The sequence below is a fragment of the Scyliorhinus canicula genome, chromosome 3, assembly GCF_902713615.1.
Source record: "Scyliorhinus canicula chromosome 3, sScyCan1.1, whole genome shotgun sequence".
NCBI classification, from domain to species: domain Eukaryota; kingdom Metazoa; phylum Chordata; class Chondrichthyes; order Carcharhiniformes; family Scyliorhinidae; genus Scyliorhinus; species Scyliorhinus canicula.
The window spans coordinates 47,160,239-47,182,723 of NC_052148.1; the positions used below are offsets into that span (position 1 = coordinate 47,160,239).

At 42.4% G+C, this 22,485-nt stretch overlaps 1 protein-coding gene across 4 annotated transcripts in view; it reads right to left on the reverse strand.

Annotated features, from left to right (window-relative positions):
- Positions 1-22,485, reverse strand: part of dym (dymeclin) — a 536,995-nt gene that overhangs the window by 60,334 nt on the left and 454,176 nt on the right. For all 4 annotated transcript variants that reach the window (XM_038790496.1, XM_038790499.1, XM_038790497.1 and 1 more), the window contains one exon: positions 2,055-2,237. In XM_038790496.1, the coding sequence (XP_038646424.1) occupies positions 2,055-2,237 (183 nt within the window). The remainder of the gene's footprint in view (positions 1-2,054; positions 2,238-22,485) is intronic.

Consider the following 22,485-nt stretch of genomic DNA (forward strand, 5'->3'; position numbering starts at 1 on the left):
TGCAAGCTTGGCCAGTGTTACAGCTCAAAGCTACCTACAGGACAATGGGTATTCTTATTAGGTCACGGTTCACTTTGTAATATGCAAATGGCCCGAAGGCACTTTCGCTCAGTTGGTCCAATAAATGTAACTGTCGACTTCACAATTCAGAAACTTTGTGTATGAACTCCATTGTCAGTGCAATATCAGGCATGCGAGGCCTTCTTTTCCAACGAATGGCTGATCGAATCTTACAGCATGTTCTTTTAATTGTTCATAATAGGGAGAGTACACACCATAGTCAACCAGCCCACGCTTGCAAAGCCCAAAACAAACTTTCTACTGGTAGATGTGATTCTGCAATTGGGCAGCACTTGCTGAACAACTTGGAGTGTGATAATAGCTATACCAGCAACCAATTCAAGATAATCAATGGAGCTTGTAACATGCCTCATTTACGCTTTCTAGAGGCAACATACATTCACTTGTAGGGACGCCCCCTCTGCAAACAAAAAGAATATGTTCAAGACTTGCATATTTTCTGAATTACCCGGGAGCTTGGGGAGCCGATGTACTCCATTGCATTTTCCAATGCAAAGCTTCAGCCAGAGTCGACTTGCCAACCAAATAACACCATTTTTCCTGCAGCATAAATTATTGTGATTGTTTGAAATGTGACACTCGTGCATTTGTCCAAGATGAGTGCAAGATTAAAAGCTTCTGCAGCATGTCTTTCTTCTTTAAGCAATAATCTAGATCGCCTTTGCCTAAGAAAAATGTAAATTACATAAAGGATGCCCTGTAAATAACACTTATCAAAGATGAAAAGCTAATTATCAGGGAGATTCGCAGTAGTGTGCATGAGAGAAGAAGAAAACACAGTTACAAGAAAATTCAAAGCATCTGAAATAGCTTGTCTACACTTCATATAAAACAATTAACCATTAGCTGGAAGCAACAAAGATCTATTTTACTCGTATAATACCACAATAAATTACCTACCAACATCATGTGGGAATGGTCATTGTAGGTTTTAACAATAAGCATTCGTTCCCTATGAAGTTTTTGTAAAGATACAAGCACAATATACTATAACTCTATTGAGAACCAAGTGAGAAGCTGCAGGAAGTTCAGTGGGTGAGATTGTATAGGTGATAGTTGGATGCCAGACAGTTGGAGCTACTCCTCACGAGTCTTAATTGTTCTCGTGACTGCAAAGTGGCATCACCAAAGACTTAGGGATGTGACAAAGCAAATGTCTTCCGCCAGCTTATCAACTCATCAGAAAATGTAAAAATAAGTATAATGGAGCACACTGGTTGCGGCTTCAGGCCTAGCCATTTCAAACTTGTTTCTCCAGAACACAATTTTGTTTTTAAGAGATTGCTATTTTTTTCAGATTCCTAATTAAAAGGGGAAAAAGTATTTTATTGGATTTAGATATTTTAGATGAAACATAAAATCCTATTTATGTGCATTCATATTACAAGTTTGTTGTTTAGTGTAAAATTTGTTTTGGTGACTTCACACCAATGCAAAAACTGTAAATTAAGACATCAGGACATCAACTGACTCCAGCAGAATGAGGCTACACAATCCAGAGAGTCTCAATATTCCTTGCTTCAGTTTCAGACCAGTTTTGACTCTAGATTCAGGCTGCGCCTACTTTATAACTCCTTATGTAGAGGAGGAGATGAAATTCTGAATGAGCAAGTTAAAGTTGGGTATGATAGCTATGACCTCCATCATATTACTCATAATGTTGCGTGCATGTAGGATGTATTCAACTATTTCTATTCTACATACAACCCAAATTTAAAACAAAATGAAGAAAGAACATTCAGAAATACTATTTTAAACTGGTCATCCTTGAGCAATCCAATCCACTATCAGCAGTTCCGTTTCCTTTACAAGCTGTGCTATTGTTGTTGTATAGTAGTACAGTCAACAGCAGCCAATGTATCATAGTTAAAAAAAGGAATGAAGCATCAGATATCTGCAACCCAGCTGAAGCAATGCAGTTGAAATTGAGGCAAGTTTCAACAAACAGAACGTATGTCAATTTCATTCCTTACCATGTCAAGATTTTGCATCACGTCCTGGAAGGAAGGGTGCGTGCGGAACTGTTCAAAGAGATCTCGTTTGTAGAGGAGTGCATACACTAGGTTGGGGTTGTGGTGAAGAGATGTGGAAAGGCAGGAATTTATGATCTCCAGCATCATTCGGATCACCTCTTCAATTACATTGAGGTCCTGAGCCTGTGCAAGGGAAAGCAAAAAAAAAAAAGTTCTGGTTCACTACTCCAAATGCAATGACTAATGATATATAGTAGAGACATCTCTGAAATGATAATAATTCATGCTGGAAAGCTGAAATTAAAAACAATGTTCCAAAAATATACGTTTGGTCAGAAAGTCTCTGAAAAGGATGACAGGCTATTATTGGTAATAACATTTCAACCATGGATAGCATCACGGTTAAGGTCGACCCAGTCCTCCCACAATGCGCGCACACACTCGTACTTTCCACAAAGAGTCACTTGATAGTGATCTGGTATGGGAACCTCTGCTTATGTGCTTTGCAAATTTTGAGTGAGTAAAATAATAGTTCACAAAGGCTATTGATTAAAGACCATAACAGAAGGCTTGAATATCCTTTCACATTTCAATAAACTGGTCCAGATTTAAGTGGTCTGTGATCCTTGCAATTGTGAAGCTATGGTGCCATTCAACACTGACCTTAGATGGATATTATGGGCCAAGAAGAGCACCCACATAGTTCCAAGTACCACTTTGCTCACATTTGTGGTGGCTATCTGCCACATGAACCCAGAATCTTGAATGGGTGACCAATCATAAACAATTGCAGTTATATGGTGCCTTTCATGACTATTGGATGATTCAGATTGCTTTATAATCAATGAAGTACTTTTGAAGTGCCGTCACTGTTGTAATGGAGAAAATGTGGCAATCATTTGCATATGGCAAGCTCCCACAAAACAGCAATGTGGTCATGGCCAGGTAATCTGATTTTTTTTTACATTGATTGAGGGATAAATATTGGCTAGGACCTTCACACTTCCCTGCTCTTTGAAATAATAGATTTCCCACAGTGCACAAGCAGGCCATTCAGCCCATCAAGTCTGCACTACTCTCTGAAAGAGCACACCACATAGGCCCAGGCCCACTCCCCCAAGCTATCCACGTAACCCTACCCAACCTGCACATCTTTGCACACTAGAATCATAGAATTTTGCAGTACAGAAGGAGGCCATTCGCCCATCGTGTCTGCATCAGCTCCAGAAAGAGCTGCCTAGCCAGGCCCATTCCCCAGCCCGATCTTCCTAGCCCTCCAAATTCATCACTTTCAAATATATATCTAGCTCCCTTTGTATGTGTGTTTAAGAAGATGAAGTAAGAACAATATCTGGTTGTCTATTATATATGTCATGTTCAAATTGCTCTCCAACATTCACATCTTGCTCACAGAAAAATGGCCAATGCCTTATTAGCTAATTATTTATTTTGTACAGTATCTAAATACCTCAGACATTCACAATTTCCATTGTTAATAATACCCCCAAAGAAATCCAATGAACTTGTAAAACCTTTCTCCAATAAATCAATCCTGTCTTCCTCTTCTCTTCTTTCTTTGAGTTCTCTACCCAAAGGCAGGTCTGATCTACAGTGCCACAAACTTCACCATAGGTAAGGCAGCAACCAAATCTACCCTAGCTGGAATAGGGATCAAACCCCATGCTACTGGCATCAATCTGATTCATTCAAGCCATCCAGCCAAAACTGTCTCATAGGCAGGGGACATGACCAACTGTGCCTCCCTCTTACCATACCATAGGGGTGGTCTTGCATGTCACTGGACTAGTAATTCAGAGGCCCAGGCAATGCCCTTCTAACAACCTTCTAAAAATAAATCTCCCACCTTCTTCAAATCCTTGTCTTTCCACTCCCTAAACCCTGCATCTAGCCTAACACGCTCGAATAACTGGTTTGCACAGATGGCAAATAGCCTTGAGGCATCCTTCAAATTGAAATGTTGACAGAGCTGTCTCAAAATTTTTAACAAGGCTACTACCACAGGGTTAGTCAATTGTTTCTTCACCACTACCGCGAGCTGAGCAATTATGTTTCCCATTGATGCCTCCGGATCCCTAACATATAATAGCAAATCATCGGTGTATAGAAAGATCCTATGCCCCACCCCTCCTCTAACTATTCCTTCCCATGCTTTCAAAGTCCTCAGCGCCAAGGCTAGTGGCTCTATTGCCAACGCAAATAACAAAAGGGACATCGGACATCCCCGCCTAGCGCCCCAGTATAGACGGAAGAGCTCACAAGCCGCACCCATGCTACAAAGTCCAGACCAAACCCAAATTTCTCTAGTATCAGGAACAGATAGTCCCACTCTACCCATTCAAATGCTTTCTCCGCATCAAGAGAAACAATGATCCCCGTAACCTCCCCAGTGGTAATCACCACGTTCACGTCTCACGTTTGCCATCACACCAGCCCCTTTATAAATCCCGTTTGATCCTTCCCCACCATCTCTGGGAGATAAGACTCCAGTCTTAACGCTAACACTTCGCATCCACATTTAACAGGCAGGTGGGATGATATGACCTGCAGTCTGTGGGGTCTTTGCCCTTCTTCAGGAGCAGAGAAATCGACGCCTACCCTAGTGACTGTGGCAAGATACTTCTCTCAACAGAATCCCTGAACATCCCCACAACAAAGCGCCCAGCTAACCTACAAATATTTAAATAAACTTTCACTGGGAACCCATCAGGCCCCGGTTTCTTCTCCGACTGCATCAATTCCAGGGGCTCCTTGATCTCCTCCAACTCCAGCAAATGTCTACTTTCACCCGCAATTCCTCACCCACTGTGGGAAACTCCAACTTGCCCAGAAATTCCACCATATGCCTCATCCTGAGGCAGTATATAAACCCCATTCACCTTCTCCTGAGCCAAAACCAGCCCCCCATCCTGTGCTTCAATCTGGACAATCACTAGGCAGGAATGTTCCCTTCCAGTCGGGGAACACTTCAGTAGTCAAGGGTATTCAGCCTCTGATCTCCGGGTAAGCGTTCTCCAAGGCAGCCTTCAGGACGTGCGACAACGCAGAATCGCCGAGCAGAAACGTATAGCCAAGTTCCGCACACATGACTGTGGCCTCAACCGGGACCTGGGATTCATGTCTCATTACATTCACCCCCCCCCCCCCCCCCCCCCCCCCGGCCGCCATTTGGCCCGGGCTTGTGAAATCCTATCAACTGTCCTGGCTTGAGACAATTCACACCTCTTTAACCTAGGGTTACCCCTATATCTGGATCTGTAAAGACTTAATTACCTGCAAATGCTCGCATTCTAAGCATTGTCTGGCATCTTTGAATTTATCTATATATATGTTTCTGGAACATACCTCTTCATTCACCTGAGGAAGGAGCAGTGCTCCGAAAGCTAGTGTTTGAAACAAACCTGTTGGACTTTAACCTGGTGCTGTAATACTTCTTACTGTGCTCACCCCAGTCCAACGCTAGCATCTTCACATCTCGTTTCCTCAGTTGATATGCAAGGAGCTGGCTTGCCTTCTCCCCATACTCATAAATTGCCCCTTTACCTCGCCTCAACTGTCGCACCACTCCATCTGTGGAGATCAAATTGAACTGTATTTTCAGTTTTTTCCTATCCGCTAGTAAATCTGGGGTCAGACTGCTCGCATATCTGCGATCCACCTCGATGATATTACCGACCAAATTTTCCCGAACCCTCTTTGTCTCAGCATCTACATGCCTTAAAAGATATAATTTCTGCCAATGACTACCTTCAGCGCCTCCCATAGTATCAAGGGTGATACCTCCCCGTTATCATTGTTCAAGATATAATCCTGGACAGCCCTTGAGATCCTTATCATCTTTCAAATATGCCAGGTAAAAGTTTGCTTTTGCACTTGCATTTGGAAATCCTGTTAACTGTGGATTGAGAGCACGTAGACAGAAAACGGGCTTTCTGATGCTTTCCCAGCTTGACAATTGAGGGGCAAGACTCCCATCACTGCCAGCCTGTGTGCCAATGTTATACTAAACTCTGATAGTTTTGAATTCTCCAGTAGTATGCAGCATTATTTGCTTGAAAAATATTAAGGTTGCTGGGTTCCCCAACTGCAACAGAACAGAAAATAGTGAATATTGAAGGAGAGAACATGAAACACAAAACACAATTTTACTGCCAATTAATGATTGTTAATATTGGTTCTATCTTCAAGCTATGCGTGCACATATCACATTTTCAGTGCTCGCTTTGGATTGGATTGGATTGAATTTGTTTACTGTCACGTGTGCCAAGGTACAGTGAAAAGTATTTTTCTGCGAGCAGCTCAGACAGGTCATTTAGTACAGGAAAAGAAAAGAAAATAATAAGGCAACACAAGGTATACAATGTAAATACATAGACACCGGCACGGGTGAAGCAAACAGGAGTGTAGTATTAATCAGGTCAGTCCATAAGAGGGTTGTTTAGGAGTATGGTGACAGCGGGAATAAGCTGTTTTTGAATCTGTGCGTGTTCTCAGACTTTTATATCTCCTGCCTGATGGAGGAAGTTGGAAGAGTGAGTAAGCCGGGTGGGAGGGGTCTTTGATTACGCTGCCCGCTTTCCCCAGGCAGCGGGTGGTGTAGATAGAGTCAATGGATAAATCAAACTCATGCATAGTAGTCAGATAAATGCACAAAGCACTTATTATTGACCTACCTTTGATAGTGCACACCTTCTCTTATTTACCAGAGGATGTAACTCAGTGCCTAATTGATAACTGAAGAAGATGGTTAACTAATAGCTGCATCAGCAGTAATAGAGGAGTGACCATGAATTTAAAAACGCAGATAGACCACTCCCATGTAACCTGTCTTTTGGGAGCAACTTACTTATTTTAACTATGTTTAAATTTTGGCAGCAGCCCATACTTCAGGTATGCAACTGACTCATGACTAAAGATTTAATTAATGGGGTTTGACAGCACTCCTCATTGCCTGGCTGTGTGTCATCTTTTTATTTCTTGCCTAAAACTATACATTTGTAAAGTAGAAGATATAAAAATAACTGGAGTATTCCAAACTGCCTAAAAATGCTTGTTGATTTAAGTTTATTTACTATACGGCTACACTACACACCCATACAGGCTCTCAAACCACAAGTATTTACACAATTGCCTTACAATTCCTGGAACAATGAATCTAAAGCCAGTTATAATGACAATAGACTTATGCCCTGTAGTTTCTAAGGCATATTTTAAATCAATGACAGAAGTAGTCTATGCTTCTGAGCTATATATCGTACAGTAAATGATGGATATGTTAGGATTCCAAAACTATTGGCAAATAATGTTGATATTTTAAAATTCAATTTATTGGAATCATGGCCCACACCCGCTATAACCTTAGCTCCTGAGAGCATTTAGACTTTACTTGACCTCGGAATACTTCAATGAATCAACTACTGCCTGGAATCTGGAGTGTTTCTCTAAAAGTATAATTCCAAATTTTGTTTTAAAATTAAATACGTTGCTACGGCTCAAAATTTATTCAACCTTCTTTCTAAGAACTTTGCAAATAACTGCAGAATACACAGTTATAATAATAATTTTTCTGTTCGTCAATGGCAAAATCAAATAAGACATCAAATAATAACTCAGTAGAATATCAGTTTAAATGCATCTGCACATGATGATTAATTCTACACAGGTAAGCAGGAGAGGAAAACTGCTTTGCCTTATATAGAATTTACAGTGAAGGAGGCCATTCGGCCCATCGAGTATGCACCAGCCCTTTGAAAGAGCATCCTACTTAAGCCCATGCCTCCACCCGATACCCTTAACCCAGTAACCCCACCCAACGTTTGGACACTAAGGGGCAATGTAGCATGGACAATCTGCCTAACCAGGACATCTTTGGACTGTGGGAGGAAACCTGAGCACCCAGAGGAAACCCACGCAGACACGGGGAGAACGTGCAAACTCCACCAGAGAGTCAACCGACGCAGGAATTAAACCCGAGTCCCTGGTGCTGTGAGACAGCAGTGCTAACCATTGTGCCAACATGCCACCTATTACTTGAGCAATTCTTATCAGAACGCACTACAATAGCCAGATAGTAATTTGCCAATTGAGCATAGGTCACATGGACAGAGGAGATCAGAAGTTTGGGGGGAGGGGGGAGGAAATTAGAGGACAAAAGGGAAACGATCTCCGGCAAGTACCATGAATGGCTAGTAGTCATTCTGAAGTAGACACCCCCTCCCATTTCATCTGCTCGTTTCACAGAGCCACTAATTCATGCTGGAATTTGGTTCTACTTTTGATTAATAATAATATTTATTAGTGTCACAAGTAGGCTTACATTAACACTGCAATTAAGTTACTGTAAAAATACTCCAGCCGCCACACCACGGCACCTGTTTGGGTACACTGAGGAAGAATTCAGAATGTCCAATTCACCTAAGAAGCATGTCTTTCGGGAGTTGTGGGAGGAAACTGGAGCACCCGGAGGAAACTCTTGCCGACAAGGGGTGAAAGTGCAGACTCCGCACAGACAGTGACGCAAGCCGGGAATTGAACCTGGGTCCCTGGCACTGGTAAGCCACAGTGCTAACTACTGTGCTACTATGCCACCCTACCCCCAAGTAGTCATTCTTCATGTACAAGCCTAGAGAATGGGTGATAGTAGACTGTATACAGATCGGGGGCGGGATTCTCCCCTACCCGGCGGGGCGGGGGTCCCGGCGTAGTGGAGTGGCGCCAACCACTCCGGCGTCGGCCCTCCCCAAAGGTGCGGAATTCTCCGCACCTTTGGGGGCCAAGCCCTCATATTGAGGGGCTAGGCCCGCGCCGGAGCAGTTGGCACCACGCCGACCGGCGGCAAAATCGGCACAACGGCTTTTGACGCCCGGCGCCGGCTGAAAGGCCTTCGCTGGTTCGCGCATGTGCCGGTGCGTCAGAGGCCGCTGACGTCACCACCGGCGCATGCGCGCTGGGTGATTCTCTTCCGCTTCCGCCATGGTGGAGGCCGTGGAAGAAAAAGAGTGCCCCCACAACACTGGCCTGCCCGCCGATCAGTGGGCCCCGATCGTGGGCCTGGCCACCATGGGGGCACCCCCTGGGGTCCGATCGCCCCGCGCACCCCCAGGACCCCGGGGGCCCGCTCGTGCCGCCGATCCCGCCGCCACCAGAGGTGGTTCAAACCACGGCGACGGGAGAGTTCGGACTTCAGCCCATTACGGGCCGGAGAATCGCCGCAGGGGGCTCGCCGATCGGCGCGATTCCTGCCCCCATCAATTCCCAGGTGGCAGAGAATTTCTGCCACGGCGGGGGCGGGATTTTCGGCTGCCCCGGGCGATTCTCCGACCCTGCGGGGGGATCGGAGAATTTCGCCCCTGATCTATGTGACCAAATTCTACATAGGTAGTGCAATAATAAAACTTGAGGAACCAAGTTGAAAGGCCAAGAAAGGAGACCCCAAAGATGATTTTAAAAAAAATAAATGATGTAATTCAACAAATAGTAACTCGGCAATATCAACTTTCAGTTTTAAATGTCTTATATTTACACACAATCATACCGTACAATGTCCCAGTCGCCACCATCCTGGATAGATCCTGTCCCACCTGCAGGACAAACCCACCAGAGATGGCAGCATAGTGGTATACAATCAGGAGGGTGCTGTCATGGGAGCCTTCAATATTGACTCCACTCCATGATGTCTCATGGTATCGCGTCAAACATAGGCAAGGATATCTCCTTCTGATTACAACCTAATGCCACCACACCATTTCTCTTCTCCTCCCCCCACCCTCCCAATCTCAATCAGTACTGTTCCATGATACCACTTGGAAGAAGCGCTGAGGGCGGCAAGGGCACAGAATGTACTCTGGATGGGGATTTCAATATCCATCAAAAGACTTTCATCATCTTTCCTACAAATGGCAGGACATGGACTGCCAAAGTCACTAGTTTCCATGGTACAGCATTGTGATGTATGCTATCTGAATCACCTGAAAGATGTAAATTTAGCAAGACTTTCCATTGTACACAACATCTTATCCAAGTGTATTTTCAATACTGGTTTGGATTTTGTGACAAGATTGACAATGAGGCTAGATGGCCCAGTGGCTAGCAGCGGGTTCGATTCTAACCTTGGGTGACAGTGCGGATTTTACACGTTCTCCCCATGTCTGCGTGGGTTTCCACCAGGTGCTCCAGTTTCCTCCCAGTCCAAAGATATGCAGATTAGGTGGGAAGACAGGGCAGAGGGTTGGTGCAGACCCAATGGGCCGAATGACCTTCTGCACTGTAGGGATTCTACCATTATTCATTGTTATTAAGCAATAAATTGGACTGCAATTTCTAGCATCTGCACATCTGTAATTAAACGCAGAAATTAAAAAGTTGCAGTCCAATTTTCCCTGCTCCTCTACAAGCTTCATCACACTGGTGTCTTGCTGAAAGGCTTGGCATTCAAACATGAAGGGAATGTAAGTTGCAGTACTTACCACAAAATACATCAGATTAAGGCTTGTCCATTCATGTGCAAATTAATTTTTAATAGCATGGTAAGTCTTAATTATTGCCAAAAAAACTTATCTTGCACTTAAAAATTAGTTTTACAAGAATGGAGTTCTCATTCCATCAGATTTTAATAATAATAATAATTGCTTATTGTCACAAGTAGGCTTCAATGAAGTTACTGTGAAAAGTCCCTAGTCACCACATTCCAGTGCCTGTTCGGGGAGGCCGGTGAGGGAATTATTGCTGAAAAAAGAAATTTTGTTGATGCTTTTCGTCTTGCACTGATCAGGACAAGCAAAAGAAACAACAACAAAAGAGATGTCCCTTTATCTTATTTACCGGTTCCGCACAGCATGAATTGGCAAATGGTTGGGCAAATTATTTCAACCAGTTTTGAGCAAGGTTTCCAGAGACACGGTGAAGAATTTTTTCACATTTGCATATCAATACTAATGCTAGCCTATTCACCAATGTTTCACTGAAGGAAGCCATGAATATATGCACTACAGCACTATATCATGGTAATCTAGAAAAGCCGCCATTGTGTGAATGAGTGACATTGAGCTTATGAACTCAGCAACTCGTGCAGTAAGCTCAGCTTTTACGGTATCATGTATACCCAAATAGATTGTGTTGCTATGGGATTCTCTCTAGGCCCAGATCTTGCAAATATCTTTCTTGGGTTCCGGGAGAAACAGGTCTTTGATGAAATGACATCCAACCTCCCACCCGTGCATATTTCCGATATGTGGATGATACTTTTGATGTATTTAAATTCGCATCAGCATGAAATAATTTCCTCGCATGTCTTATTGGCCTCCATCCTGTGCTCAAATTCATCTTTGAAATGGGCAGTGAAGTACCGGTTGAGAAGTATGTCAGGGAATTCTCTATCAAGTTCTACCACACGCCTACCTTCAGTGTTCAATACATGCGTTGGGATTCTTACAGTTCCATACTCTTAACATTGGCTTTATCAGCAACTCATAAATGAGGATGAAGCCATTTGCTCACATGCAAGCTTAATGTTGAAATAAGGCGGAGTAAAGACATCCTGTTGGATAATGGCTACCCTCATCAGATAATTTTATGTCACGCAAACTCATGAACAGGCCTAAAGTCGTCATTTTCAGCCCTGAAAAGTGCACACTCAGATGAATTACCCTGGAAGGGCAATCTGAAACATTTGAGCAACAGGTGAAGCTAGCTGTATCAAGTTGCTGCTGTGCAGTAGCAACAGGATGCTGCCATCAAGCCAAAAAGACGTTCTGCTGTCACACACGTGAGTAATAGAACATAGAACAGTACAGCACTCCTAACTCTCCTAAGCCCTATTTTTTTAGCTCATTCCTTGCTACCTTGTAACCCTCAAGCGACCCAACTGAACCTTGTTTTCTCATCTTTACAAAATCTTCCTGTTTCCTCTTGACAAGACATTCAACCTCTTTTGTGAACCATGGTTCCCTCACACGGCCATTTCCTCCCTGCCTGACAGGGACATACCTAACAAGGGCACACAGTATTTGTTCCTTGAACAAGCTTTACTTTTCATTTGTGCCTTTCCCTGACAATTTCTATTCCCATCTTATGTTCCCTAATTCTTGCCTTCTCGCATCATAATTACCCCTCCCCCAATTATAAACCTCGCCCTGCCGTATGGACCAATCCCTCTCCATTGCAATAGTGAAAGACACCGAATTGTGGTCACTATCTCCAAAGTGCTCTCCCACAAACAAATCTAACACTTGGCCCGGTTCATTACTCAGTACCAAATCCAATGTGGCCCCCCCATTTGTCGGCCTATCCACATATTGTGTCAGGAAACCCTCCTGCACACACTGGACAAAAACTGCCCCATCCGAACTGTTTGACCTATAGAGGTTCCAATCAATATTTGGAAAGTTAAAGTCCCCCATGACAACTACCCTGAGACTTCCACACCTATCCATAATCTGTTTTGCAATTTCTTCCTCCATATCTCTATTACTATTTGGGGGCCTATTGAAAACTCCTAACAATGTGACCGCTCCTTTCCTATTTCTAACTTCAGCCCATATTACCTCAGTAGGCAGAACCCCTTCGAACTGCCTTTCTGCAGCCATTAAACTATCTTTGATTAACAATGCTGCTCCTCCACCTCTTTTACCACCTTCCCTACTCTTACTGAAACATCTATACCCCGGAACTTCCAACAACCATTCTTGTCCCTGTTCTAATCATGTCTCCGTAATGGCCACATCATCGTAGTCCCAAGTACCAATCCATGCTCCAAATTCACCTACCTTATTCCGGATGCTCCTTGCATTGAAGTAGACACACTTCAACCCACCTTTCTGTCTGCCGGTACACTCCTGCAACCTTGATACCCTCCTCAGTACCTCACTACTCTCAACACTGGCTTCAGGACTACAGCTCATTTTCCCAGCACCCTGACAAATTAGTTTAAACCCCCCCCCCGAAGAGCCGTAGCAAATTTCCCTCCCAGGATATTGGGATGTGTTATATGAATTTCAGTGTCAGTGTGATGTTAGGTATGTAGGCGATGGATCGGTGGTGGATCAATAGCATGTCCGTTCCAAATGGGCAAGATACAGACCACACCCAACCAGCCCATGCTTGCAAAATACAGTGTCCAACATTAAAAATGATCCCTCGATTGGACAACATTTGCTAAGTAATCCTCAATGTGCTAAATATTGCGCTGTCAAACAATTTAAGATTACCAGTCAGGCTCTCAATGTGGTTCATTGCCATGTACTGGAAGTTACATATATTACTGCATAGGACCTTGTTCTTTGCAGGCAGAAAGAATTTGTATACATATTGCAGCTGTTTCAGCTGAACAAAATTTGTGACAGCCATTCTCTGGTTCATTCCACAGGCAATGTCTTGACCAATTACAGTCAAGCTGCCTGGTTTAAATTTCAAACAATACTTGGCAAATGTCCATATCATCAACTGGTGCATTCTCCATGGCAACGCCTCTACCAGTTGTCCATTTGCCGCTCATCAGCACCCTCTTCTCATAGAGTATAAGTTGTTGTTTCCCCTGACATTGGTATTCTTGTGATTGCCCTGATGAGTGCAAGTCGAAAGGTTTTGACAAAATGTCTTTTTTCAGCAATATTCAAGCTCTGTACTATCAAACGACTATTTTAAATATTGTTGGAGATTGTTTAGGAATTGTAATTTTTCTTTATTTGTTCTTTCCATCTCTTAGCTCTCTCTTTTAATCCCATCTTTCTTATTCTCACTTTGTTTTGCTTTCAGGCCATGATTTACTGCTTTAAATACTGCGTGTCTCAGGCGATATCCTGTTGCTTGTCCTGTTCAGGTCACAAATCCCTTTTAAAGGCTGCCGTGACTGGTTGATAACCACAAATTGCATGTAAAAGCACAAATAAATTCCAGGGGTTGTGGTTCACCAGTGACTACAAAATCCGGGCCATTGTTTAAACGTTTGGCACAGATATGCAAAGTTCACTCTCTGGCATATGCCATTGAAACTGGCAGATACTGCTTTACCTTGCCACAGTTCTTTGCATAAAGTTCTACTGAATATCGGGAATGCAGTGCAGGGCTGAAGGAGTGCTGAATTACTAGCGCATGTGCACTCTAGATGGAATATTAATTTGAGCCTTTGTCTGTCCGCTCAGTTGAGCATTGAAAAATTCCATAATATTTTTAAAAATGCAAAGCAATTTTTCTGGTATCCTGGCCAACATTTATCCCACAGCCAACCTTACAAAAATAGATTAACTGGTCTAATTTATCTCATGCTGTTTGCAAGCCATGCAGTGTGAAAAATGAGTTGTCAATTTTCCCTACATAAGAACAATGATAACACTTCATTAATCATAAATTGGCTTTTGTGAGGGCCATGAAGAATCCAGCACGAGCTTGTAGAGTCAAACAAAAAGCAACTTTATTTACAATATGTACGCAGCCGTAGTTCACCACTGCTTCCTTCTCCATCTGGTATCATACTGGCCAGCTCTATTTATACAGCTGCAACTACTAATAACTTCCCTGCCCTCCTCATTGGGGAGCTCATACCCCCCAGAGATGTCATGGGACAACCAATTGTCCCCAGCCATGAGGACTCAGGCAGGTTCTAACATTGGTATTAAATGTAATTGCATGTCCTGAGGGTGTGAAAGCTGAAGTTTTCTTATACTCCTTTTGCAACACTGAAGCTGTGCCTTCCATAGTGGTGAAACCAGGATTTACTGACCCAGGAGCATAATGGTAGTAGTTATTTCAACTCAGTAAGGACATTAGAACCATAGAACCTCTGCAGAGCAAATGAGGGCCATTTGGCCCATTGAGTCTGCACCAACCTCTGAAAGCACACCCTTCTAGGCCCACTCATCCGCCCCATCCTCGAAACCCCACCTAACCTGCATAAGGGAAAATTCAGCATGGCCAATCCACCTAACCTGCACACCTTTGGACCATGGGAAGAAACTGGAGCACCCGGTGGAAACCCACGCAGTCAGGGGAGAATGTGCAAATTCCACACAGTCACCCAAGGCCGGAATTGAACCCAGTCTCTTGCCGCTGTGAAGCAACAGTGCTAACCAATGTGCTACCGTGCCAATAACTGCCCACAATCATTGACTTATGTATCTATGGGTTAGTGGGAAGAAAAATATTTCAGCCAGTTTCTCAGACATGAACGACTGGGCCCTGTATGAGAGATGAGCAAGTATGGGATGAGAATGATACAGTAATTCATTCTAACACTTTACACCATCAAATGGCTGATGAGCACTTATGGTCCAAACTTAAATCATGTAGAGCCAATCACTGGATGAGTATTAAAGGCTGATTAGTGGCCATTGAATCATAACCCAGCAAGATTTTGGCAGCTTCAAAGCGAGTGGAAAGAGGGAAAACAAATAAAAAAAGTTAGGAATTTATTTTGCCTGAATTGCCTGCTGCTTCTGAATATATCAACAAAAGTTAAATCTTCAAATATAAATGTTTCAGGGAGGGTGGAATAGATCAGAAAGGTGGTGATACAGCCTTACTTGTTAAAGAAAACCCAATTGGTATCAGTATATTTAGGATTAGCTGTAGGCCATGTAGATTTCACTCCTAAATGGCTCACGTCTAACAAGCTGATGCTCTATTTCTGTATTTCCCACCAGAGAAAATATCACTATCTACCTTACTGAATCTGTTTAATATTTTAAACAACTCAATTACATGCTTAACCATCTACATTTGAGGAACTACAAGCCAATTTTACGCAACTGTATTCATAATTTAACTGTAAGATCAATTTTAGAATTCAGTGGGTGATATAAAGATTTTGGAAAAGATCAAAAGAATGATTGCCAGTTTCAACAACCTGCAGTCCTTGGATAGGTTTACATAATAGGTCTACACTTTAGAAATTGCCGAATTTGGGTGATCCAACACAAATTAAATCTAGATTGTATTTCTACGGATTGATGATTTCAATTTGAGAGATTGAGGAAGACCCGGGATTATGCATGTGAATCACATAAAGGAAGGCTAGGTTAGATGTTAAGCGATCTCCCCTTCCCAGTTGCCATTAGTTCATGTGGCAAGTACCTTTAAAAGAGTGCCGAATCAGTTCCTGGTTAGGGAAAATATAATGGCCCATCGGAATTGAGGGGGAGACTTGGGAGGGGGGTTGTCAGAGTCAGAACGGGGGGAATGGGGGAGGGGGGCGGGAACCCACAGGCTCGGACTGGGTGTTTAAAATAGTTACTCTGGAATTAGAAGTGCTTTTTCCCCTTCTAACTCTTTCAGAGTAACTATCATGGTAAAACTGGCAGAACTATCTGAAGTTAGCGGCTGAAACTGCCTTTTCACAGATGGTTCCCAGTCCAACACAATTGTCCTGGCAAATTAGTCCTTCAGGACAATTATTGGGTAAACCCTTCCATGAGAATTTCCAAGAGGGATTCCCCTGTGCATCACTGGGGTACTCCCCAAATATTTAAAAATTGCAAGAGGCGAGATCTGAAGTTGGGGAAGGAGAATTTTCCAAGGATGGTAACAAAGGAGTTTGAGATAAATTTTATTTCAAATGTATAAAGAAAGATGGTAAGTATTTTTTGCACAAGTATTTTATAGTAAACTATGATAACTTGACCACAAAAAGGTAGTCGAAACGCGTTAATCTTAAACTTAATCAGGAGATATGGGAGAAAGCAGGAGAATGGGGATGAGAAACATATCAGCCATGATTGAATGGCAGAGCAGACTCGATGGGCCGAATGACCTAATTCTGCTCCTCGGTCTTATGGTCTAAAACAGAGGTGAATGAGGTCAAACTAATCTCTTGAGAAACAGCCAGCTAATCTGATCAGAGTGCTAAGTTTTTGCAACCTGTCAATTGTCATTATGCCCTGAGCATAATGGAAATATACACTTACATCTTTAAACGAATAGACTGTACAGAGTCATATTTGATTTAGTTCGTGAGTATGGTTATGCAAAGCAAAATATACATTTAGACAGCATCTTCTGTAGTAAATGATGTTAATTGGAGTAGACTGCATCGTGTTCTAGCCTTTAAGACATCAGACTGTCTCCTCACGCTACTGCTGCCTCATTTCCTCAGAGTCACAGTCTGTACAGAATCCTCTGGCTTTTTGCGGTAGGAAATGAAATCACAACAATACAAATTATAGCAGCAATTTCATGTTCAGTATGTCATCACACTGTGGTTATTTGTCACCACGTCTGGTGCTACAAATTAATGTTGCAAAAACAGACTATAGTTATGGAGCAGCTGCTACAAACTCAATTCTTATGACTCTACAAAGCTGCATTTGAAAAGTATTTTTTCTTTAACAGAAACCCTGACAAAGCATTTGACAGGCAGTTAAGCACCCTGATGTGGAAACTGAATAGGAGCCAAGTTATCATCATTCTTCATCAAGGTTTATTGGATAAGAGTTGGTTCATGAAGCCATTTCAGTGGAATCTGAAGCCGTCTACTTTGGAATAAAATGCTGCAATGTCAACATGGTTTCTGAATCTTGGGTCAACTTAAATCACAAACACACCAAGACTTTAATAAATAGTTCACTCCAGTTCAAATTTAGAACTTTTAGATAAACTCCCACATCCCAGGAATTTGTGATTCTTCATTATGGAAAGCGTAATAAAGGTTTACAAAATTCATCAATGTTAAATACAGTAAACCATTCATTCACCTACTCATTTCATTGCATGTTTCTTGTTGGTTGTCGTGAAACCAAAACAATTTAACCTGATATTTGAACAATCTAATGCAAATGTAAGCATCTCTCTCATTCCATGAAGGGACTGTCCTGGTTCCATTTGCAAAGATTTTTATATTTCAAGCAGAATTTGAACTTGATTCATGTCTGTTGTAGGACCATGCAAATGTATCAGATTAGTCAAAAATAATATCTGAATTTGAGTTCACACACGAATTCCCACTTGTTTTATAAATTAATGATGAATCTAAATGAGTGATACATAACTGAGCACATTGCCATGCTGCCTGTTTTCAACTCATAGGATTATCAGGTGTCCAGAACTGCTTTACAAACTTTGCAGCAGACAGTGCATATTTCAGCCTAGAGTTAAAAACAGACATAAACTGTTTATTCTGTTACCAAAGAAAATCAATCAGTAACAATTTTGGTGGATTTTAGGACAAGCAGAGTGCTTGGAATTCAATACTTTCCGAAAATATAATGACTAAGTAAAATCTAGACTACAGTGAATAACCCAGAGGTAAGACCCTTTCTAATTATAATGTGAAATATCATCAATCTGCTTATAAAGCAGGTGTTTACAACGCCGCTATCAATTCCAAACTCTTACATAAAATGAATTGGTCAGAGAAAGCATATGATCAAAGGTTTACTGAGTTCCTGATCTTTGCAATATCACTGTGGACAAGAGTTCTGATATGAAAAAGTAAATCAGAAAAGATATATGTGGGCTATTCTCCAACCTGTTAAGTTACTTTAGTATAGCTAATAACACCACTAAAAGGTACCAGATTAGCCTAATTTTTAGGCGGTTTTCTACACTGATGCCAAAAATTGACGAACTGCCCACGAAACACACCGAGTTAGATTCAGAGTCCTAAAATAACTGACTGGGGCGCATCTTGAAAAGGGTGATCACAGATTTCCTACACCCTTGAAACTGACCATCTTTCCAGCTTTGGTGTAATTACATGCTGGAAACTGACTCTCTAGCCTTTGTTAGGGAGCTGTGCTCAACTATGGCTGGCATGCTGCTCTGGTATGCTGCAATGGGAGGACATAAGGCAACTTTTGAGCTGCTGAAAATTGAAATGTTTGCAAAATGCATTCTGGTGCTCCTCCCATGGCCTGTGCATTGACAGGCTGAGAGTAACTGAACTTGTGCCTCAACTGATTGTTGATTGTTGAAAATTAATGATTGAATTGAATTTCACAACCTGTCATGATGGAATTTGAACTCAGGACCTCTCGGTTGATCATCCAGTACCATTACCACTAAATTGCCATGCCCTTTATTTTACTTGTAGTTGAATTGTTTGGAGCGATGAAACAAAATAGCTTGTACTTCTAAATAACACTTCTTTTGCAAGTAATGTAATGATATAATCCATCAATAACAACTTCACAATGTCTCAACAAACTTCTGTAATTCAAAGTTCTCATCAATATTGATCAATTCACAGTCACATCAGCTATATTTGTATTATTTCTCAATGAAACAGTGATAAGTTCCTTAAAATGATTGTCATTAGTCACAAGTTAATTTTAGTTTCAGTCTCAGTCTACAGGTTTAAAAAAAAAAAAATTACCTATGCTTTATTCAGATAAAAATATTTTATTAACCATTACTCTTTAACTTTCTCCAGAAGTTCCTTAAAAATCCATCCCATGCACCCAGTATTGATGGAACAGTCAAAGATGTATCCCTTTAATAACTATTTAAAGCAACCATTTTGCATGTGTAAGTTCCCTGTTTATCACCTTATTTCTCCTTTTATTTTTGCCGTTACATTTTGATCCATGGATGATTAATGGACATCTCATTTTAAGGCAAACAGCATGTATGCAGCCTGTACCTTTAATTCAGACAGCAGAATGCAAAAGGCTGTGCTGGTTTAAACTGGAGAATGACCAGTAACAGGGAGATGGGTGGGGTCTGTCTGGTTGCCAATGGATTGGCCCAAAAGGCTGTGCTCTGCCCGGTAACGAATATTGATTGGATCCTATTGCACTGGGATGTTTTAAGAGTTACGAGGTTTCGATTGAACTCCTGGCAGTCCTGTGGAAAGTCTGCTACCCTATTCTCTGTTTTTCTCCAGAAAGGCTGTGTTTCTGAACTGGCATTCATCTGAGAGCCTGGATGAATCTATGTACAGGCAGAGTCCAGAACCACCCAACTCTCTCCTGAAAGGCAAAGGCAGAACCGACCAACTCCCTCCACAGAAAGATAGAGGCCTGAAAGCAAATCTCAAACTGAAAGCAAAGTTGAACAGCAATAAGGTGTCTTACCCGAAGGCCTGTTGCCTGTGAGTATTGCATTTTCTAAACAACAGAGACCCCGAATGAGTGAATCTACAAAGATCATTATCGGCTGAAAACCAGAGACTTTAATCAGCAAGCTTGCAGCAAAAAAACCACCATCTGAGGGCAGCACGGTAGCATAGTGGTTAGCACAGTTGCTTCACAGCTCCAGGGTCCCAGGTTCGATTCCCGGCTTGGGTCACTGTCTGTGCGGAGTCTGCACGTTCTCCCAGTGGCTGCGTGGGTTTCCTCCGGGTGCTCCGGTTTCCTCCCACAGTCCAAAGACATGCAGATTAGGTGGACTGGCCAAGCTAAATTGCCCTTAAGTGCCCAAAAGGTTACTGGTTTAGGGTGATATGGTGGAGATGTGGGCTTCAGTAGGCTGCTCTTTCCAAGAGCCGGTGCAAACTCGATGGGCCGAATGGTTTCCTTCTGCACTGTAAATTCTATGATACTATGAAGCAAAGACTCCTAAATTCTGACTTACATCCTATTTATTTTATACCTCTTCCCCCTCTGTGTTTGTCTGTCGTGTGTGTGTGTGGGTAGAGAGTGGGGCAGTTAAAGTGGATAGTCGGTATCAGCTTGTCACTGTCCAGTTGTATTTATCACATATTTCACGATAGTTTGTGGCATAAACAGTAATTGTGTTTAAACTTACAAACCTGGTAACTGTGATTATTAGGCTGCCAAGGGCCAAAGACTTTGGGTATTTTTATAAGAATTATTAGTTAATTCACTTGTCTTGTGACTCTGGGACATGTGGTGCTGGAATTGACCATGGACGTGCCCAGGGTGCCATAACACATGTGTGACCTCAACAGCAAATGGCCAAATCCCATTGCTATTAAGTATAGCACGGGAATTGGGTGGGGCAGGACACCAAACCCAAGACTTAGTTACATGATTCCCCTCCCTAACGCCTGGGGAGATACTTGTTTTAGTAATCAGAGTGGGAAGCCAGCACCGACAGAGATACAACAGAGGCAACCACCCAAAGTACTCAGTAGAAAATCAAAGCACGTTCAATTGAGGATATCAATTAATTTGTGAGATCCATCCAATCAGTAACAGCAGTGCCTTCCACACCCCATATTTTAAGCTCCAGAATTAATGGAGAATCAGAGAATGATAGTATCCTCTCTCCTCATTTAAAAAGCAATTTAAAATCTACCGATGTGACCTCTCTCGTACTGTCCTAAATTGTCCAGATTCAATGTCATACTCTTGTCTGATAACACTCCTGTGTGATGCTTTATTATATTAAAGACACAATATAAATGCAAGTTAATATTGATCCATGAGAACTAGGAGCAGGATTAGGCCACCTGGCCCCTCAAGCCTGCTCCGCCATTCATTCAGATCATGGCTGATCTTTTTGTGGACTCAGCTCCACTTATCCGCCTGTTCACCATAACCTTTAATTCCTTTACTGTTCAAAAATCTATCTATCTTTGCCTTAAAAACATTCAATGAGGTAGCCTCAACTGCTTCACTGGGCAGGGAATTCCACAGATTCACAACCCTTTGGATGAAGAAGTTCCTCCTCAACTCAGTCCTAATTCTGCTACCCCTTATTTTGAGGCTATGCCTCCGAGTTCTTGTTTCACCCGCCAGTGGAAATAACCTCCCTGCTTCTCTCTTATCTATACCCTTCATAATTTTATATGTTTCTATAAGATACAATAGAAAGCATCCTATCTGGCTACATCACAGCCTGGTATGGCAATTGCTCAGCCCAAGACCGGCAGAAACAACAGAGCAGAATACTTTCCATCAACTACCACTTGCAGTCTTCTTTCGACCATCCAATTCTGTATCCAGACAGCCAAATTTCCCTGTATCCCATGTCCACTAACTTTCTGAACGAGCCTACCATGGGAAACCTTATCAAATGCCTTACTGAAATCCATATACACCACATCCACTGCCCAACCTTCATCAATGTGTCTCATCACATCCTCAAAGAATTCAACTAGGCTTGTGAGGCATAACCTGCCCCTCACAAAACCATGCTGACTATCTTTAATCAAACTATGTTTCACTAAATAATCATAAATCCTATCTCTCAGAATCCTTTCCAGTATTTTGCTCATCACAGACGTAAGACTGACTGGTCTGTAATTCCCAGGGATTTCCCTATTCCCTTTCTTGAACAGGGGAACAACATTCACCTCCCTCCAATTATCTGGTACTACTCCAGTGGAGGGTGAGGCTTTTAAATGGAACAATGCAGTCTTCCACCCAGAAGCGGTGGCAGAGAGCAGGTCATGCGCCCATCACGTACACTGACATCACACACTCTACTTTACCGTGTTTTTGCCGCAAAATTATGGAGGAGAGGTTGCTCCTTTTCTACCAGCGAGCAAGCAAGGCAACAGGACTGTGAAGAACTGAAGATG